This window comes from Hippocampus comes, unplaced genomic scaffold (genome assembly GCF_001891065.2).
Source record: "Hippocampus comes isolate QL1 unplaced genomic scaffold, H_comes_QL1_v1.1 scaffold409, whole genome shotgun sequence".
NCBI lineage: Eukaryota > Metazoa > Chordata > Actinopteri > Syngnathiformes > Syngnathidae > Hippocampus > Hippocampus comes.
The window spans coordinates 610,312-632,183 of record NW_017804828.1 but is presented as its reverse complement, the minus strand read 5'-3'; the positions used below and the strand labels follow the sequence as shown (position 1 = coordinate 632,183).

At 41.0% G+C, this 21,872-nt stretch overlaps 2 protein-coding genes across 6 annotated transcripts in view; one reads left to right on the top strand and one right to left on the bottom strand.

Moving 5' to 3' along the window:
- Nucleotides 1-3,228: 3,228 nt before the first annotated feature.
- Nucleotides 3,229-5,914, bottom strand: pfdn4 (prefoldin subunit 4). 2 transcript variants are annotated; one of them, XM_019866303.1, is made up of 4 exons: nucleotides 5,810-5,914; nucleotides 5,016-5,123; nucleotides 4,220-4,360; nucleotides 3,229-3,529 (listed from the first exon to the last, which is right to left on the bottom strand). In XM_019866303.1, the coding sequence occupies exons 1-4, from the start codon at nucleotides 5,840-5,842 to the stop codon at nucleotides 3,398-3,400; spliced, it is 414 nt and encodes a 137-aa protein (XP_019721862.1). In that variant the 5' UTR covers nucleotides 5,843-5,914; the 3' UTR covers nucleotides 3,229-3,397. The 2 variants fall into 2 exon arrangements, with proteins under 2 accessions (XP_019721862.1, XP_019721869.1); XM_019866310.1 differs by having other exon boundaries at nucleotides 5,819-5,891.
- A 2,703-nt stretch (nucleotides 5,915-8,617) lies between these two features.
- Nucleotides 8,618-21,872, top strand: part of bcas1 (brain enriched myelin associated protein 1) — a 21,052-nt gene continuing 7,797 nt past the window's right edge. The window contains exons 1-6 of one of the 4 annotated variants that reach the window (XM_019866283.1): nucleotides 8,901-9,020; nucleotides 9,099-9,163; nucleotides 9,391-9,466; nucleotides 11,743-12,044; nucleotides 19,556-19,696; nucleotides 20,464-20,517. In XM_019866283.1, the coding sequence (XP_019721842.1) occupies nucleotides 9,125-9,163; nucleotides 9,391-9,466; nucleotides 11,743-12,044; nucleotides 19,556-19,696; nucleotides 20,464-20,517 (612 nt within the window). In that variant the 5' untranslated portion in view covers nucleotides 8,901-9,020; nucleotides 9,099-9,124. Of the gene's footprint in view, nucleotides 9,021-9,098; nucleotides 9,164-9,390; nucleotides 9,467-11,742; nucleotides 12,045-14,367; nucleotides 17,096-19,555; nucleotides 19,697-20,427; nucleotides 20,518-21,872 lie in introns of those variants that run through there. The other 3 variants (XM_019866274.1, XM_019866293.1, XM_019866266.1) reach the window with 3 other exon arrangements.

Sequence of the window (21,872 nt, the reverse complement as noted above, 5' to 3'; positions counted from 1 at the left end):
CAGAATGACTTGTCTTTATAGTTTTTGATGCTTAATGCTGCAGTGTTGTTTCTTTGCAGTCTTGCCCGATCAGGGTGACAGACAGCAATGAAATGAACGACATCCCGGCAAACCGTCCAAGGAAGCAAAGGGACTGAACTCATTATAGACAAACTAATAAAAGTCTCAAACCTAATACCGCTACAGTTACAACGGTGTGTCATTTGTGTGCTTCGTAAATGATTGCAATCATGAAGTTTGTGTCCCACACTTTGAAGTCACGCCGAAGCTCGCACGTCTTTCTGTCCTCGTGTTTCAATGCCTCAAATCCTCATAGTCTTTATGCCCTATCATTCAAATCCTGATAGAGCGCTTTGTAATAGGGCCTATGAGGGCACAGCGCAATAAGGGCGGGCTTGTGATAATGTTGCCAGACCCCCTCGCCATCATCTCCCCTGCTGGCCTACAATCTCACTACTGTTGAAGCAATTGCGTTTAGGTCCATTTCGGTGTGCCATCACTTCATTATAGAATGCTCTGTTCTGTTTCTTTCTGTTGCGGAAAGTAGCTGTTATCACAAATAAATGGAAAGTGGAGCGAATGAACACCGAGTGGATTTGTTGTTTTTTTTTTTGTCCCCTCTGGATTATTTCTCCTCCTCCAGTTTAGTTTTATTTTGTAAGACGCTGATTATGATGAACTGAAAAGAGGAGTGCCCCAGCATGACGAAGCGTGCCATGGAAATTTTTTGATTTAACTACCTTTGCAGTTAATCTCTATTTTGCACTGCGACGGTTAAGAGCTTTGAAACGGAGCTCACATTTATTCTCATCAACATTTATGTCTTGACTAAAGGAACTTGATTAACGTCCTTCCGTGAATCCATTCATCCATTGCCAATATTGTTTCCGCTCATCGGGGTCACGAGTGAGCTGGAGCCGATCCCAGCTGTGAGAGGCAGATGACACCATGAACAACAGCCAATTACAGGGCACATATTCAAAAACAATCATACACACATTCTTCCCGATTGAAAGTCTTCAACAAACCTAAATTGCACGTTTTTGGAATGTAGGGCGATGCCTGAATACCTGGCTAGAGTACACACATGAGAGCAAGGACAGACACTGCATTCAAACCTCCACCTCATGACTGTGAGGCAGATTAACCACCACCATCCAGGGTTGCCTTGATTAAAGTATCCGTTCATCCATTTTCAACACCGCTGATCCTGAATAGGGTCGCTGGGATTTGCTGGCACCTTTACCAGCTGGCTTCGGGCGTAGACTACACCCTGACGAACTGGTCGCCAATCAGTCGCAGGACACATAGAGACAAATGACAATTCACACCCACATGCACACCGTCACTGAGTGGAAACCGATCCTACGCTACCCGCACACAAGTCCAGCGAGTGTGCCACAACAGAATCAGCGGCTATCCTTGATTAAAGTCTCATTCACGAGCAAAACAAAAATATATGATTACTAAAAATTAAAAAATACATTTCACTTAAATTCAACTTTGAATAGAAGTTGTCAGTTCAATTTCTACTTCACCCTGAGTAAAGTTTTCACTTTCAAGTACGTTTAGTAGCCTACTACATTTAATCGACATATCTCAAAGCGCAGAGAATTTATTTGACTATTTTATATATCAAACAGGGCGGCCCGGTAGTCGAGTTAGCACGTCGAATTCACAGTGCAGAGGTACCGGGTTTAATTCCAGCTCCGGCCTTCCTGTGTGGAGTTTGCATGTTCTCCCCGTGCTTGCGTGGGTTTTCTCCGGGTCCTCCAGTTTCCACCCACATTCCAAACACATGCATGGCAGGCTGACTGAACACTCCAAATTGTCCCTAGGTGTGAGTGTGAGCGCGAATGGTTGTTCGTTTCTGTGTGCCCTGCGATTGGCTGGCAACCGGTTCAGGGTGTCCCCCGCCTACTGCCCGAAGACAGCTGGGATATGCTCCAGCACCCTCCGCAACCCGAGTGAGGATAAAGCGGTTCGGAAAAATGAATGAATGAATGAATGAATATATCAAATATTCTAAAACAAACAATCACAAAACTATCAGGCTAAGGAGTGGGAACAAACAGTCCTTGGTGTTAATGCTAAACATGTACTTCGAGAAGTGATGCCAACTTTTTACGAATAAAAGGCCCAGTGCAGAATGAAGAATGAACAGCAGTTGCCTCCACGGATTTGTTTGACTCTTCTGACATTTGGACGATCGTGCAGAAGCAAAGGGCAAACACAATTGTTTCTTCACTGTAGGACTACAGAAGAGATCACGTAGATGAGCCAAAATTGGAGACCAGAAGTAGATGAAGACCACGTGGACGAACCTCCACCTTCATCTCGCAGTTGTCTTTTGTTTTTTTCTTCAAGGTTCACTGATCACGTGTTTTGATGCAGCGAAACCTCGTGACATTACATCTCGCTGACCACCGGCACCTGTTTGGTTTCACTGCTGGAAGGACAGCGACCCACTGTGGTGGGTTTCTGTAAGTACAGTTACTTTAAAAAGAATGGCACTAAAATAGCCCAACTCGTACCACCAAGACAAAGCTGTGAAATTCGTTAAAAGTTCAGGGACCACACACAGCCAAAACCATCCTAGCATAATTATCGGTATATTAATGACCTATCGGTTTAGAAAAGATGATCAACCTCAGATTGCTTTCGAAAAAAAAATTGCAATTTGCTTCCGTTTAGCATCAATTTATGTGCATTACAGTTACCGTACATAAGGGTACAAGAATTTGCCTTTTAAGTGTTTGAAGTTTGAAGTGTGATCCACAACTACCAATGATGTCGGCTTCAATTGATGCATATCCTGTGCTATAGTTGTGATTTGGTTTGTCCTTGTGACACACAAACAATCCTCACCACTGTGCATTACCACCCATTTTATACAGCGCTCGTCCTCGTTAAGATCAAGAGTGAACTGGAGCCAAACCCAGGCAACTTTACGCAAGACGTGAGGTAAATCCTGGACTAGTCACCAGTCTGTCGCAAAGCACATTTAGATAACACTTCACATTCTCACCTATGACTCTGAAATGAATGCAAGATGCATGTTTTTGGAATGTGGAAGGAAGCCAGAGTACCCGGAGTAAACACTCACAAGCATGAGGAGAAACGGCAAAACCCACACAGGAAGATGTGAGCCAAGATTTGGACTACGAAACCATTCAAGTTCAATGGTTTACCAAAAATATGGTAAGCCAAAAAAAGAGAGACTGAATATTACACTTGGAAGGCATTTATTAATTCACTGCTTTCTTTCTTCCCATTGTTGATCATTGTCCTTGTGGTTCTTGGCGGTAACATCACGGGGCAGGTCCAACTAGACCTCCTACTTGTGTGTCAAATGTTCTGTCAAAGTCCATACTGGGTTTGCAGAAAAAGTCCCAGCTCAGCTTTCATCCGCCTCCAAGTTGATGTTGTTACCGAACTTGGCGTAGAGCTGCACTTTCAGATCGGACAACAGCTGCTGGATGGCCGACACCCTCTCGTCAAGCCCTTTGACCTCCTGATTCAACGCTTCCTGCTCAGAGAATAAAACACTTAGAATTACCAACGGTGGGGTTTAAACACCTGTTCCAAGAAAAAGCCACACGACCTTTCGTTTTTTTACACAGTTCCACTGCTTATTTTCCTCCCCATCGTCCGACATGACTGTTGTTATTCCATCTCCCGCCTGTCTGTTTAGACTGATGTCGCATGGTGTAGGCGAAAATGTAAATGCATGAATTCATTTCCGGTTTTCAAACTGCATTGTGTGGGGCTGTGTTTACTTTTTTTTTTCTTGACACATATCAATTTGCTGTTCATATTTGGTTATTGTCCGTTATAACAAACGCAGTCCCAACAAGACATGTGTGACAATTTCACCATTACAATCAGTTATTCCGGTGTTTCATGATTACTTTTCGCGATAACTTAAAACCGGTTTAGAATTACCGGTACATCGCCTTTGCATGATTTCCTCTGTAAATTACTACAATGCTAGTCAGATGTTTTGGTTATTCACCATCAGGGAGCTGATAATTCGACACTTTTACAGGAGCGACTGCGGTTCAGCTACCACACAAGCCAAAATCGGAATTAAAAACAAAAACATAAAACTAAACATAAGCAATTACAGCTAAATCCTATCTTTGGAATTTTCTTCATGTGCTCCATGAAGTGGCTATGCATTAATTGTCTGTTGATTGTAGCTGTACGGTGAACCTACCTTGGCATCCTCCAGCATCTCTTGCGTCTCTTCCTGCGTGTGACTAATGAAGACGTCACCGATCTGGTAAGGGATCAACAACGAGTCGTCGTCAAACATCATTAGGTCGTCGCTGGCGTCCTGCAAGTTCTGCAGTGACTTCTGCAAGGCAGGAGAGAACATTAGTGGTACGAATCACAGAGGAAGTCACCATATGATCACAATGTGCTGCTGTCGATGACAACAGCATGAAACAACAGCAAAATGTGTGCTGGTTGATGGTTTCAGGGAAAAACATTTCCCATACATGAAATTGTTCATGTAACAGACTACAGAGGAAAACGTCATGAGAACTTTCTTCAAATTGCATGAAGAAAAACAAAGTAGTTTTTCCCCTGAAATACAGTGGAGCCTCTAATTTACTCATGAGGTCATACAACTTGAAATTCAATTGAATTTTCAGAGAAACTAAACCGCTAAAGTCGCACAAGACTTTAGGTACTGTCTATATATTAATTCCTGGAGGATTTTATTTTCAAACTCCAAATATACATACATGAATTTTGACCAGCATTCTTGAAGCATATTGCATTTAACTGGAGCGGGCTATATGTGACACAGGGTATCCGGACTGACAGAATATACATGACATGATATAAATATATATGCCTTTGCTGATTTTGATCATAAGGGACGGAAAATGTGAGATGGTCTACATGTGTACGACTGTAAACCTTACAAGCGGACAGTGGACAAAACCTTGCAAAAATAAGACGGCTATAAACAAAAGCATCATGCTTATTCTCCGGCTGCTCACCTTCTTTGACTCAATTTCTTTTTTTAACTCTGTCATTCGATTCGTGCTCCTGGCAAACTTGTTGATCTTCTGCTGGTCCTCAAAAGTGACATTGACATCTTCGACACCCTGCAGTGAGAAAGAAGACACACAGTATTATTGAATCGGCCAAATGAACTGGGATTCTTTCATTAGTAAACACCTGCTTGGAGGCCTTAACTATTTTAATTATGTGTAAAGATATATTTATGGGTCTACAACACAGCACCTCAAAACCCAGAAAAAACACCGCACCTCATTTTATTCGATGGGCATGTTTTTGCGGGGCCTTTCCAGAGGTGTTGTCATTCGTGAATTTTAGCGACATGAGCATGGTATTACCATATTTTCTGAAAGATCCAGAAAATTACAGATATCTAAATGACAATCAACCCACCCGAATACAAAATGAAGTCAGACTGAAGACAGCAACTGCTATACAATGTGAATCTTAACGACGTACGTCGTTGTCATCCTGTTTATTTTTTCAAGGACAGTTAGTTTGAGCCACACCTCTACCACCAGAGTAATCAATAGTAATGAGGCTTTATAAAAATATCAAACCGCTGAATAATGTCGCAGTTATGTCTGGAGAGGTAAGTAGCTAGCTGTAGGTTAGCACATGCTGCTTCGATTGACAGGAACGTATGACCGCGATTTAAAAACAACGGAAGCTCGCTCTTGTACCACCGGCAGTTTCATACACAAAATACACATCCGTTAAACAAGTGTAGCAAATGTTTAAGACAAAGAATAATAATTGAAAATCAACTTACGCCAGTTGCCTTTATGGTTGCAGCCATCTTCATTTCCTCGTCGATACTGTGTGAAAACGAGTCTCAGAGTCGAGCAAACAGCGCCCCCACGCGCCTCGGTGGACCACAGCTTTTTTATTTTTGTTTTTTTTTATTATTACTATTATATCCTATTAATATATTTTTATTATTACCATTATTATTTATACTAACACAGACGTGGGCTGTAGCAGTAACAACCTCATGAAATGTTCTTCATGGCATGAATTTAAAAGGAGACATATAGAGCATTTTCCTCACAGTTTAAAACACTTTTAAGTTGCCTTAATAACATTTCTGTGGCATGATCCCATCAAATCTCAAGGATCAATAATTACGGACGAATTTATGCAGCATACTGTCTTGATCACTATCTTGGAATCATCTCCGCATCCTGCCTCATAAACAACGTCTGAGCTAATGGCAAGCCAAGCTTTAGTTCGGATTACAACCCCCCCCACCCCCCTTTTTTTTCTCTAGTCAGGTGGGAAGACAACGAAAGATTTATTTGGTTGTTTAACTTCCCAACTGGCAGCACGATAGCTAACTGATGAACCTCCCTGTTCAGAGGTTGTTGGTTCAAATCTGGGCTCCGGCCTTCTTGTGTGGAATTTGCATGTTCTCCCTGCACCTCGATGAGTTTTATCAGGTTTCCTCCAACAAAATCATGCCGTTTTGCTGGTTAATTGAGGACTGTAAACTTGTCCGTAGATGTGAATGGTTGTTTATTCCACTGTGTTCTGCAACTAGCTGGGAACCAGTTCAGTGTGTACCCTGCTTCTCACCCAAAATGAGCTGAGAAAGGCTCCAGCACACTCATGACCTGAGTGAGTTAAAGCGGGACGGAGAAGGGATGGATGGCGTTTCGCACATGATGGGTGGACACTCACAGAGACTCCACTATTTGAATACAAACATTAACAACTTTCCAGTAACTAATGTGCTCTATTTAAGGTGTGCTTTAATGGTTTTTTAAATTGTTTATATTTTTGTGAAATTTAAATGTGACACTGTTCATACATGGTGCTGACAGGTGTTACTAAATGAGTGCACTGTCAATATTCTTCCAGCAAACAAGGACTGCACCCAAGCTCAAATATTTACCGGACATTTGTCAAGCAAGAGCAGCATTAATCCTGTCTCGAATATGTGCATGTGATCAAGGGAAGATACAGTCGAACCCCGAACGTCAAGCACATTCCTTTGCATGACGCTTGGCTGCGTCAGTCCAGCAGCATTCTTAGTATGGAAGTTAACCCCCCCACCCCTTCACCCCGGAAAATATCCCACTGTACAATAAAATTAAAATTAAGTAAAACTAGTGACTGTGAAAGCCTGATAGACTTGTTCTTTACAAAAACATCTGCTTAGTAAAATCTATTTATGTGTGCAACAGATTTAATTAATTGTATCGCTTTGACTGTAATGAGCAGGGAGACACTTTCATGTTTCATAGCAAGTTTTGCTTCTAACTCTATGGTTACAATATCATCACACTTTTCATCAATAGTACATTTTTGCAGAGGCATAATAAAAGAATCCAAAGAAAAAGCAAAAAAAATCCTGGGTTAGGGTTGTGGTAATTGGTATGTGTCGTTTGCCGTAAGTTCTTATACAAAGAGCACACAATCCAGACGGGGGGAATCCAACTCCCACCTTCATGTGCACGCCACATGCCACAATTGGTGCATTGTGCTCAAGCATTCCAACAGCAAGCATCAATACAGCGCATTTTGGGTCCATAAAAAAAAAAAAAGAAAGAAAAACATGTTTGTTTTTCTTCCACTGTAAATGACGAATGTGGATGTTTGCTTCTGAGACAATCAAAACAAACGTTGAAGAACTTTTGCCCCCTCAATCACAAAATTTTCACAATTTCCACTGCTAAAAAAAAAACAAAGACTGATAAAAGGAGGAAATCAGTTGATGAGCTGACGTCTTTGATGGCTGAAAGGTTTGCACTATTGATGTATTGATGTCCGCGCGCCCCGCAGGAAAGCATTGTGCAGTCTTTAACAGGACAATGTGGCAGATGATCTCATCACAGAGCTCTCTGTCTTTTTTGATGAGCTCTGATCAAAAAGAGCCATTACTTGCACTTGGCAATCCACAAACATCTTTGCTTTGAAATGGAATAACATCACGTTAGATATTTTAAGCCACATGTCAGTTTTGATTAAATGAAACTGGAATTTTACATTTAAAAAAGAAACTGAGTCAAATGCTTAACTGTTCATAAAACCAAACGAAAATAGCACCCATCCATCCATTTTCTGAACCGCTTTATCCTCACAAGGGTCGACCGATTACGGTAAAAACAAAATTCCAGAGCTCGCAAAATGAGTAATAAAACTGCTGGAGAGCGCAAATGACGGCGGCGTTAAAAGTACGTTCGAGACAACTGGCGCCCTTTTTCCCCCCAGGGGGGCGGGGGGGGGGGGGGGGGCTGCAGCCTATCCCAGCCGTCTTCGGGCAGTAGGCGGGGGACACCTTGAACTGGTTGCCAGGCATTTTTTTTGGTTTGGAAGTGTGCTGTTCTTTGTTCCCTTTCCCTGATCGACATTATGTTTCATCTTTGTATAATGTTTTCAACCATAATGGTGTGTGTTACTGTACTTCATTTACACATATTATCAGAAAAAATACTCCTTAAAATAAAAGTTTTGATTATTTTTAAAACTAAGCTAAGCTTTATTCTTGACCAGTTAGCAAATCAGCTAACCCACTTAGCATGTACTCGTGAGCAAAAATTTTAACCTGAGCATTTATTTGGAACCCCGTTCCTTGCAACCCAAAATGTCCTCCAATATTGAAATCACCGACCTCTCTTTTACATTTGGTGAATGTAATAATATGGAGGAGACATGCTGATCATACTTGGTGATGTGGCGTCCCATATAAATATCCTCAATACACATACTATTGGTTTCATTACTGGAGACTGAAGAGGGCTCACACAGAAATCAGCTTGAACTAATCATGTGCCCGTCTTTTGGGCCTTTCTCAGAGAGGCAAGCTGATTGATTACTTGAAAATAGGCCCACCCATTTACAAGATATATAATGGCCTGTCAACAATAGTCGTAAGCACAGTTAGGCCGGAGCGGCGAGTCCACCCCTTTTGACAGGGCGTCACTCTACTTGTTGTCTTCCAGAGGTGGATCTCATTTACTTTGACCTGAAGGGCAGCTTTGGTAAGACAGTTGATTCATGTTACACACTGTATGAGCAAATACTAAAGTTACTTATCTACTATTTTCCCTTGGCTCTAGTCAACCTGCATCTTTTGGTCTTAAGTATGGGGAATGAGCATTCCAAGAACAAAGGTCCAAGCAAGGTAACATGGCAGGAATGTAGCAATTCACCTTGTAAACTATTTAAAAGTAAAGATAAGCATGACAGATACTGGATGAAGAATGATCATTTTATTTCTTTGCATATTACCATCATCATGTATTGGAGCACTTCTTAGGGAACGTATCCTTCTTGGTATTTCACTTTGAGAAAATTGTTGTGTTGCCATTTTTTTTAGCTTTTCACTGTTTCTGTACTATTTGTTCACAGATCAGTCAGTGTGATAAAAATGGAGGACTGAATGGCCTGGCAGCAAACATCACAACCAATGGATTGGACATTGATGGTGAGTTTTTGATTTTAAGATTGCAGTTGGACCTCAGAGGTCCGTATCACTGTTTTGTTGGTATTTGTAAACTTATGTTTCCAAGAGCATTAAAAAAAATAATAATTGAACATTTATTCCAGGGTCAAACTGTATTACGGGTTTTATCCTTATTAGATGTAATATCATTAAGTATAAAAATAAGATCCGACGGTTCTTATTGACAATATTTTAAAAAACCAAAACAATGAACGTGTAGTGTATGCTGAGTTGCACTCATGTCATTTTTAAACCATCTTAAATGCCAAACCCCTGCTGGGATTACAGTTTGTCAATGGTGTTTAGCTTTAGCTATTCTATTGCATTTGTAATTGTAACGTTGAAAACTGTAGTTGCTGAGTTAGATCGCACATAATCAGATTTGTCTTTTTTTCCCGTTCTTTTCCAAACGTCAAAACACATGATCTGTCTTTCAGTCGTAAACAAATCAGCCTTCAAAGTCCAGAATGAGTAGGTCCTTTGGACTTTTAAATGCTGGGTAAACAGTGACTGTTTCTTGTACCCTCTATTGTGAACTATAGGCGTAGTCTGTAAAATAGACTATTTAACCTGTCATGGTGCAGTTACTGTCCCTGCAGAGAGAATCATCCTGTGAGATGATGTTGACACAGTGGTGATCTAGCTAATCTCGTGTTCTTGGGTTGACCAGCCCATGTTTACTTCATGGAGAATTATCCACATTGATCCTTTCAAAGGATAGATACAGTACTGTAGTTGTTATGCTATGATTGCTGTAATAATCTGCAAAAAAAAAGAAGATGCTGTGACAGTTCACTTTGAAGTAAAATCAGACCAGTTTAATTCATAACATTTAGAGAAGAACAAAAACACAATGGGTCTGATTTACTAAAATTCCCCAAAAAGCAAATGATAATTTGTGCATTCACCCTTAAAAGATTGCATGCGCTATTGGTGGTCAAGTTGTTGATAAGATTGTGATGTTTTACTGAAATCCTAAATAGAGGGTATTAAATTGTGTGTTCAGTCATTGACAACATATATAAAAGTAGTGGAGAATGCCATAATTCAAAAAGGACTTTGTGTTTGGGAAGAACTGAGCAAACGCAAAATGAAGTTTGAAGTAATGCAATTGGAAGTGTTAATAACAGAGCCAAGCAGACACACTGTGTTACTCAGTTACAAAAAGGAAAACTATCACTGATAATTTGGTTGAAGCCAGCAACTAGTTTAAAACCAGGATTTGTTCTTTTTGAGTCGCTCAGAGTGCGTGTGACTTTAATGTATCTGCCAATCCTGTATTAATGATGCATTTAAAATTGGGAGAGCATACCAGAAAATCTGCTATGGAAAAGACCAGCACCGATGGTCACAGTGTGCTGAAATCAACAGACTCAGGTGGAAGGAAATGCAGAGTTGAAAGGAGTTTGACATGGCATGACTCTTCTTGTGACTCGAACTCATTCAGAAGCTTCACTATTCCATTGCTCAATCGACGATATGACAGAACAATTTTTGTGTCTGGCATTCCAAAAATGTTTACACAAGCAAAACAGTTCTCCCTCCAGCATCTCATTTTGCCAGCGCTATGCTGGCACCATTTTAAAATATCAGCCACTGCAGTTCCTTAAAGGTTTGATAAATCACGTTGGGTGGGCTAGCATATTTGTGTATACTCCTCGCAAAAGGTGCAAAATGAACGGTGTGTCAATATTGTCTGTTAGGCAGACACATATCCTGGGTACGCCCGTTTAGTCGATCAGCAGCTACATCTGTTTGTGAGAGAAATCATGATCGTCACTGTTTTCGCAAGGGCAAACCTTAGGTAAATTCATCCCAGTGCTATATTTTCTTTGTTGTTTACCAAAAGGTCTGTTGGGTTAATGAAAGAAATCATCTTGAATGTTTACAAAAACACAACGTTAGGAGTGTCAAAGACAAATGAATAACTGATCTGTTCCACTTTATTAAAATGCCAGAAACAAGAATTATTCAGTCATAAGACAGAGGCATGCCATATTACCGAGGTTACTTAAAAAGCAATACAGAACTAAATTCTGTGTAAAACTACTTTTACACCTGTTGAAAGTTGTGCCACAATCTCAGTAGATCACATTGCACCCAGCTACAGTGCATGCAATCTGTCAGATTGAAGTAGCATCTGTTGCCTGTGATCCGAACAAACTAGGCCGTAAGAGTCTTAATGGATAGATGGATGCATCACAGCTGTTGATCCGTGATTTGGATGGTTTCATTTGACTTTCTTTTTTTCTTTTTAGCCAAAACTTTGAACCAAAACCAACAAAATGGCAAGGCTGCAGCATTAAATTCCGCCACAGAATCTGACTATGTGGTGATCCACTCGGACAGTCAGCAAGTTGAAGTCATACCCGAAAAGCCGGCCACCACCCCTGAGACAGAAGAGGCTGACAAACATGAAGAAAGAGTGCAACTTTTTGACAAAATCTTCAAAAAGAAAGCAGAACGAGAGGCACCGATTGAGGCAGAGAATGTCGTGGAAGAAGAGACCCATCAGAATATTGTGAGAGATGCAAGTCTTCCTGCCACTGACACACAGCTGGTGAGTATTTTCCACGTGAGGGTTAGGGTAGGGAGCCACGTTTATGGAGACGGTTGTGCTGCATTCTGTTGGGATAATTTTGGGGGCAGGGTTACGGCCAGGGTTTCGGGTTTGTTTTTAACTGCAATGAGAAAACAGTTCTGAGGGAAAGGTTTGGGCTCAGGTTTTGGGTCATGTAGTCAGGTTTCTTGTGAGTTTAGGCAAAGGTTCTAATAAGTTAGTGAATTATTTTGTGTATAAATAAAACACTCTTTAATTAGTCTCCTAGCAAAGGAAATTTAAAAAGTAATTCTGTGGACAACCATTGTTGTCTTGTCCATCCATCCATTCATCCATTTTCCGATCCGCTTATCTTCACAAGGGCCGTGGGGGGGCTGGAGGCTACCCAGCTGTCTTCGGGCAGTAGGCGGGGTACACCCTGAACTTGTTACCAGCCGATCGCAGGGAACACAGAGACAAAAAAAACATTCACACTCACAATCACACCTCGGGACAATTTAGAGTGTCCAATTAACCTACCATCCATGTTTTTGGAATGTGGGAGGAAACCAGAGTACCCAGAGAAAACCCACACAGGCACGGAGAGAACATGCAAACTCAACACAGGAAGGCCGGGGCCCGGAATCAAACCCATGACCTCTGTACTGTGAGGCGGACGTGCTAATCAGTCAGTCACCACCGTGCTGCCACATTGTTGTCTTAAATTTACATACATTTATGGTAAGTACTGCCACCAACATTTTACCTGTTGAGTTTTCATCATGAACAACACTGTAACTTCTTTTCAGCAAAACAACAGAACAGAAATAGCAGCCCAAAATGAGTTTCAGATTGTGTGTGTGCTAATGCTTAAGTACTACACTTCAGATGTTACAGTCGCTTGCATGAGAGAGGGGGAATACAGGCAAGATTTGTGACAAAAATAGCTGTGATTTGAGTATCTTTAGAATTGATTACCGGTAATCTTAATATAGCATGTAGAAAAAGAGACGCAGAGGACAAGTGTCTTTCTTTACAGTTGTGAGATTTGGAGTTTTAATCTCAGCTCCGACCTTCCTCTGTAGGTTTGCATGTTTTCTTTGTGGGTAGGATTTTCTGTGGAGACACCGCAGGTCTGAACGGTTTATCGATTTGCAACTGAAACAGTGTTCTCAGACAACGCAATTTCATGGTTTTCAAAGCTGTTTTTTTTTTTAAATGCGCTCTTATATCCCCCCCAAGCTCACCAATCAGAAACAGAATGCTATTGGTGGGCAGGTCACACTAACAAATCAGCTCCAAGCTGGTTGAAAAAGCATCACGTCAACGTCCCTCTGTCACCCATCCTCCCAGATTTTCTTGCTTTTGTGGCTGCTCTCGAAGGCCAGGCCCTAAACTAACTCACTCTGTATAATGCCAGAGAATCACACAACCTCTCTAGAGTCTGTATTTTATGAGAGTAAAAGATTTTAATGTTTTGATGGTTGGATGTAATTTTCTGTCTATCGGTTTATAAATGTTACAAGAAATAGGGAGAATCTCACTGAAGCCTGATAGAAGAATGTGAATTGAATCTGAATCACATTACCGGTCAGAAAAAGCACAATTCAATCTTTTCCTGAAACGATTAAGCCCCAGTACTTTTAAAATCATCAAGCCCCAGCTTTTTTTATCCTACATTACAAAAACATGCATGCTATGCTAGGCTTGTTGAATACCTGTAAATTTCCACAGGTGTGAATGGATATTTGTGTAAATGTACCTTGTGATTTACTGACGACCAAGGTGTACCCTACCTCATGACCAAATTACTGCTGCTATGCTGGTACAAGCTCCAATTCATCCTTGATCTAATGAGAACAAATGGATGGATGGAAAAAGGATGGATGGATATAGATAAAGTTAATTTAAGCATCAGCTCTAGTATGTCTTCAATAATCTGCCTCTGACATCAACTACCCTGCAAAAAAATAAAAAATAAAATAAACAGCCATAGACCAATCCGAACCTTCAGTCACTGGGCAACCCGCTCTAGACTCACTTGGTAGAGCGGGTTGCCCAGTGACTGAAGGTTTGGTTGTTTGAATCTAGGCTGTTTTGTTTTGCTGCTGGTAAGACCAGCACGAAAACACAATAACATCATGCTGGCCAATGCTGTTCGTGTTTTTTTTTTTCAAGCAGGGTACAGACATTTTATGTTAGTCTGTTGCACCTTCTCTTCTGAGGTTGCAATGTATGCGGCAATATACAGTCTACATCCTGCTCACACACATGGTTATTGTCTATCCCAGAGTCAAACACCAAAGTGTAAATCTAAATGTCAATCTTCATTTTCATGATAAAGGAATCCAGTTCAAGCAGAGAAGATGCAGACACCACATCTGCACCCAAAGAAGAAGATTACCTACATCACCAAGTCGAATCGTCCACTCAGACAGACAGAGAAATTGAAGCAAATATTTCAACACAAACAGGAGATGATGCAAAGAGAACATCGCCTACCAAGGTCCCGGTGGGAGAGATGGAGAGAACAGATCGAACCAAAGAACCAAGTGAATCTGATATTGTAATTGCAGAGGAGGCGTTTGAAGAGAGCATACAAGAAGAATCGCCCGACAACCAGGCAGCAGGGATCACCGTTAAGGAAACCACTGTCAATGTCATTTATGAGGATGTGTTCAGGGCTGAGAGGATGGAGGTGATCGGTGAATGTGAAATCCAAAATCCTGAAAAAGGGAGTCTAAATGACTCTCATGAAATTGATCCAGAAATCCCAGTACAATGTAAGCCAGTAGAATCCACCACTGAAATACCTGAAGAGGTCAACGTGCCTCAGCTTCAGGAAGGCGAAGGAGGCTCAACAGATGAAAGACTTCTGAGTGAGGCTGCTGAGGCAGAGGTCATCATCCATGATAACAAGGGAAGAAATGACATACCATCAGTCAATGTTGAACCGCTAATCACAATGATGGAAACAATCTCAGAGGAGGAAGAACATTTAATTCTGGAGAGAACAGAGCCAGTCTGTGAAAAAGGTATCAATATCGATCACGGTTATGTTGTGCTTGAGGACTCTTCAGAAGGGTCCACTGCTTGGCACAAAGAACTATCAACCATTGATGAAGTTCCTGAATATCACTTTGATCAATGTTTATGGGACACAGAAGTTTGCACAGATAAACACATTGACGTGACACCTGTTACAAATACAGAATCAGATATTCCTGCAGATGGAAACAGGACAGAAAAGGAGATACAAGAGGAAACAGTTGCTCCTCCATCTCAGAACCCTGACTACGGAATCGCCACGGCTCTGGGACTGGCCAGTGATAGCCACCTGGAACTACAAGCCAACCCTGCAGTTAGATTTGTGTCCTCCTTTGCACACCAAGAAACAGTACCTCCTAATTCAGAGTCAACCTTTGTGGAGACCATTATCGGCACTAACAACAAGCTCACCTCTGGAGAATCTACACAGAAGGAAACCAAGGCAGTCCTAGGAAGTCTGGATGAAGACGTACCCATTCAAGGATCATCATCTCAATGTGAAGTCACAGAGGCATCTGTGCAAGCTGTGGCATACCGCTCGGAACTACTCATCAAAATCCCTGCTGTCCCAAAACAAGCTGTGGAGGAGACCATCATCCCGACTCAAGATGACATGCACTTTGAGGAATTTACACAGAAGGAAACTGAAGTAGAACTTGAGAACATTCATGAAGATACATTTGTCAAAGAATTTTCTTCTGACTGTAATGTCACCAACACATTTGGGGAAGCTGGTTTCTGTTCTCAACCGCCCACTGAAATTTCTGAGACAACTAAGGTTGAGAATGTTACCCCTGCTCCAAATTACGCTGAGAAATCTACACAGATGGAAACTGACATTGTCATTAAAAGAGAAAATACACATATCCACCAATCATCTGATGAGGCATCTTTAGAAGCTGTGGCAGAAGCCAAATGCCCCCCACCACTTGATCAAACACCTCCAATCTGCAAGCCAATTGCAAAGGATGCTCAAAATGAGAATGACTTTGAGGACTTTAATGAAAATGGAGTGGCCCTGTGGAATGTTCATGAAACAATGACATGTGAAGCACAAATAATATCTGAAGGTTCTTCGTCAGAAGACGAATGTTTTGGAACACTCAATAAAATCCTTGAAAACGCCGACCCAACTGTAAAGGAGATGATCATCTCTGCTAAAGATGAGAGCCATTTTGAGGAAACATCTTCGGAAAACCCTGCAATCTCGGATGTACCCAAAGAGGAAAATGACAGTCCTCCCAATGATCAGGGGTTGACCGTAATCATGCATTTTGTTGAAGGGATGTTTGAGAACCTTGACGTTTGTCAAATCAGACATAGAGAAAGATGTGATTTACAACTAGAACCATTAACAGAAGAGGATCTGGATTCATGTAGCTCAGTCCATGAGGAACAAGTAGAAGAGAACAGTGTTGTCCAAACTGAGGAAACTCGCAAACCTGATGCTCAAGAGTCTCTGTCCTTGATTGATATGGAAGCTCCTCTCTCTTCTGGTGATCCCTCACAGGAAATCACTTCTCTTCCTGAGCATCAACCCACAATCCTCAAGACAAGTGGATTCATAGAGGAAGCAGATAAAAAATTTGACAAACATGATGCTTGTGTAGCATCTTCGACATGCTTTAAGACTGTCATCAAGACCATCGTTGGGGAAATTATTTCACCGGATGCTGTTGAAGCTGAATCTTGCCTTAGGGCCTCAGAGGATGAAGCACCAGAGATGAACTCAGAGGCTGAATCAAGTGTGGACACAACAGAAATTAGCCCTACGGAAGGGTGGTCGAACCAAAAGTTGGAAGACCAAGAGCACATGGAAGCTTTACTTGGGAGGCTGGAGTCTTCATGTGCATCTGTTGTTGAAGAATCACCCTACAGACTTGAAGGTTTTGACATATCTTCATCAGGTCACAACATCATAGTTGTCATCCAAGTAGCTTCAGAAGAAGAGTAGCAGTGAAATACAACATCAATTTTGTTTGCCTCTTTACATTTTTTTTTTATCTTGTGCTTTCAAATGTACAGTACAGATCAGCTCAGGGTGTAGTCTGCCTTCTGCCCCAAGTCAGCTGGGATAGGCTCCAGCACCCCCCGTAACCCTGTTCAGGACAAGCAGTGTTGAAAATGGATGGATGGGTGCATGGACATTACACGGACGGGAATGTAACTGCATTTTGATTATGTCTAGGCACCTGTATTTTTACATATATAATTCACCTTGCAATGTCATAATGTTGACAATAAAATAAAAAATGTAGCTTTGCAGGCTTGACGATTCTTAGTTGGATATTTCTTCATGTGAATTACAGTGGTGAATCTCAAGTTTGAATCTCGCCCATGGCCTTTCTGTGCAGATTTCTTCCCGTAATTGAAAGTGTTCTCTGTGGTCCGCTTCCTCCGATGGTCAAAACACCACTATAAAAATTGAAAAAGTACACTGGGGTCATTGGGATTCCGAAATTGCTCACAAACAAATGCCAGATTAATTCAATACCGTCAGTTGTCTTTAGTTTTGACAAACACATCAGATTTATTATAACTGTGATGATTTCAATTGTTTAATGGTAATAATACTAATAATACATCAAACTTACATTGCACTTTAAAGACTCTCAAAGACACTGATAATGTTAAACATTAAGAGGGTGGTCAGTGTGAAATGTGGGAGCAGGTGTTTATGTAACAGTCAACCACAGAGACGGAATGGCGTCCACCATGGTGAGATGCAGAGAATTCCCCGATAGGAGGCTATAAATGAACGCAATGGAGACGGCAAAGAAGCCTGGAGCCCACCACCAAGACAATGATCTCCAATTAAGGAGAGGTCTGTTAGTCGAGCCTGAAGAGGCACACAGACGTTCATGTCAATGCCATGAATGAACCTGGAAAGAAACCAACACTGGAGTGGACGGCGACCGCTACTGATGAGTGGCAGAGGGTTACGCAGGCCCCACCACAGCGTGGCAGATGAGCGCTAGCTGATGGGGAGAGACAGAGAGAGAGAGAGAGAGAGAGAGAGACAGAGACAGAGACAGAGAGAGAGAGAGAGAGAGAGAGAGAGAGAGAGAGAGAGAGAGAGAGAGAGAGAGAGAGTGCATTTTGCTAACTGATCAAAGCTGTTTGTCTGAAATTCTTCCTGCCTTGTTTTTTTTTTTTAGTTTATAATATTGGGTAAAATCTGCAACATTGAAGAAAGATGACTTTGGTTCACCGTGCAGTAATTTTAGCCCCTGATATTCCACTCAAAGTAAAGCTACATCTCAGGCGAATGATCGTCTCTCTATAGAGGGCATGGTACAAAAGTGAACATGAACCTTCGGAGTAAATCATGAACTGAATGACAAAGCACTGAATAATTCTTTAAATGAATCTTTCAAAAGAGTCATTTTAATAAACTGATGGTATTTATTAATCACAATCAAAAGCAATTGCCATTCACATCACTAATACTGAAGAGCCTGCCATTCCAAGGAAACTCATTGACTTCTATATGTAAATAAATAAACACATAAGGACATTAGATATCAATAGTATTTGTCCATAATGTTGGAGGTCCAGATTGGGAAGGTAAGCTAGTCCAGAAATGAAAAGACTGGTAGACCTTCTAAATTTGTTTGTTAGTTCATGTTCGGGTTTTCTTTTTTTTGTTTGTTTCTTTGCTTATTTTTCGGTGGGGGGTTCCATTTTTTTATTTTTTTTTTTTTGCACATTTCTTCTGCATTACCATAGCTGCCCTAATACTGTATTAACTCATATAAAATTGCCAATTTCCTTCGATGTGCTGAGAGGAGTGTAAAAAGGCAGTGGAAAAGAATCAACCCAATGACAAAGTGGCTGTCGTTTAAAAAAAACAAGACAAAAAAAACCTGATCCCTACCCAATTCAAATATCTCTGACAACCTAAATGTGTGCAAAGATCAGCAGAAATAAAGACACTGTTTCACTCAGTGACCCAGAATGACTGCTTGACTTGGCTTGTGTTAACTAAAACATCATTGGCTTTGCCTAAAATTAGCCTCAAAGCTAGTCAGCAATTAGCTTGGTGGAGGTCACCAGAATCCTCCATCTCTTACATATGTATGTTTAACATTTTACCGCGGCAACAAGCAACCGATGTTCAGCATAGGATATATATTTCATAAGTATTTGTTACTTCATGGTACTGAACTAAAATATAATATAAATACATTAATAAATTAAAATCAAGGGTAACTACTTCAAAGACCCTCATCATTGGGACACAGCAAGGTATTTGGATTTTCTAACGATTCTTGAGACATTGCCATCCAACATACTTGAATATCAATGAGTGAGGGGGGTGTGGGAGATGCGCCTTCATAAAAGGGTTATTGTTTACAATGTGCGGAGTAGGCAGAGGCATGGTTGGAATTGTGCTCCCATCTCAATGCTGTGATTAAGATGCTGCTGCACTGCTGTGATACTGCATTACCCTCAAAAGGCTAACTCTGTGTGATGGTGCTTAGGAGACAGCTAACCAAAAGCCAGAGGCACTGACGGAAGCAGAGAGCGGGACTCCAGAACAAACTGACGACGCTAACTATCCACCTGCAGAAGAGGAGACTAACCCAGAAGAGAGTCCAGTTATGAACTTCTTCAAAAATTTAGTGAGTAACACACTTGAAATGTAAACATGAAAACTTGGATCATTTGGTAAGCTTGTGATAATTTGGTTGTTTCTTTTCAATCACCAGGCCAAAGTAATTGAATGTTTTCATAAAAAGAGTTCAATTTGCACTTCTTCACTTATCTCAACCACATAATTGCTTTTTTTTTAAAAGCAGTCCTGCTGCTAATGTTATTTATAAATCATAATGATGACCTTGTCAGTACTGTACCAGCAAAGCTATCTGTAACAAATTATGCCCTGCCGCACAACGGGCAGCCATTGTGTTTCCTCTTCATCATGCCGTCGTTGGGAACGTGTGGCATTTTAAAGAGTTACAGTTCCCTCGTGCCATGCTAATCAAGGCTTGGAACATGCGGTGGAATGTGGCGGCCCATTGTTGGAGCCATCGTGTGAGCTCACAAGGGAGGCCTGTGTGGCTGGAAGTTCACATTGGTAAAGATAGAGCGAGGGCAGGCCTACGCCATCTCCAGAGCACAATGGCCGCCACTCTGACAGCGATGCAGTGTGTACACACGGCCTTGGACAGCAGTGAACACTTATTTTATTTGAAAGCCCTATTCTTACTTTCATGAACGGCCTACTTCCTCATGTGCCTTATGCTCAACCTTAGCAGTTCTAATAATAATAATAATAATAGGGCTGCAAGGTTTAATAATGTAATGTTTGGGCATCCTATTATTCTATTTTGTGTTTTTGTTTTCATGGCAGAATTTAACGGTGACTGTCCCTTCCATTGCTCGGCAGATGACACCCACTAAGACATCCAAAAAGGAAACTCCTGAAGTCCCAAAGGATCAGGTGACCATGACACAATGATAGTAAAATCAAATGGTCACACAGTAGATGACCACAATTCATCCAAAAGGACATCGTCCAATTGGTTGTTGATGAAACTGTAGTCTCGCCGACGGGATCAAGTGGGTCTGTTATTTTTTTCAAATTGATCAACCAATCTTAAGTGTTGAAAATGGCTTGTTCTCTTTGACAGTACAATGTTTTGGCTCAACAAACATGCTGTTTTCTTGGGTTTCCTAAAAAAAAATGATGCTTTTGGAGATGTAAGGATTTGCACGATGCCAGAAATGTCTTTACCTAATGTCTCAGGATGACTATGCTCAGTCTGCTTCCTCATCGTTTTGCTTTTTTGAATGTTTATAGATGGACGGGGGATTCATCGATTAGTTTGAGTACATTGCTCATTATTGGGGTTTTTTTTGTTGTTGTTTTTTTAATAACAGCATCAGTAGTTCAAACATGTCTTTGCTGACTTGCACTGCTGTACTAATAACATGGGTGCAAACAGAGAGGAACTCGTCAGGGTTGCTAAAATCTTGTCCGACCACAATTGTTACTTGTGAGGCCAGAGAAAGGAAATCATGCAGTCAATCGTGCCGGACATTGCCAAAGACATAGTCCCCATTTATCCAATGCAAAAGCAGCGCTTTATCAATTTTATCGAAAACTTTTACCTTGTGGTATGTGCTTCCAAGCCGCAATTTTTTTATGAATGTCGCCTTGCCTCACCAGTGCAACTCCACATAAGAAAAGAACGACACAGCTTGTAGTGGGCGCATATACAAATATAAAAGTTGAAGATATACGGACCAGGCGAGCCATGTTCTTTGATACATACATGGCAATGGCGAGTGATGAAAAAAGCGGAAGGGGCGTGGCCTGGACGGGGGCGTGGCCTGGACGGGGGCGTGGTTACTTACAAAAGTGGCACTAAACATGCTGAAGATGAAGTGTATTAAATTTACACAGTTTGAAAATTGAACAGAAAAAAATCCCAAGATCGCCACTATTCTTTCAAGTGAAAATTTGTGCAATTTTGCCTATGCATTCCTGGTGAGCACCAATATGTAACTCCAAATTTGCTGCTAAAAATCAAAACAAAAAAAGTAAACACATCCCCTGCCATATTTAAGATTTGTTCATGACTTGTATTCATAAAGTGTTGTGTAAATGTGATAAAAAGCTGTTGATTCTTACCTCATACAGTGATAGTGAATATTTATTATGCATACAATTTATTATGCATAACCGTGCTTTATTATCCAAGACAAAACGTGAATTATCAATATGAATATAAAACGCAAATAAAAACAAATAAATGTTATCATGCTGTTGCTACAAATGCATACCAAATAAAA

What these genes read in the sequence shown, in the direction of transcription:
- pfdn4 (XM_019866303.1), bottom strand. Translation starts at nt 5,842, where the DNA reads ATGAAGATGGCTGCAACCATAAAGGCAACTGGC. An exon ending in AAGAAATTGAGTCAAAGAAG is followed by an intron (nt 4,361 to 5,015) that starts GTGAGCAGCCGG and finishes CCTGCCTTGCAG; the next exon opens with AAGTCACTGCAGAACTTGCA. An exon ending in AGATGCTGGAGGATGCCAAG is followed by an intron (nt 3,530 to 4,219) that starts GTAGGTTCACCG and finishes TTCTCTGAGCAG; the next exon opens with GAAGCGTTGAATCAGGAGGT.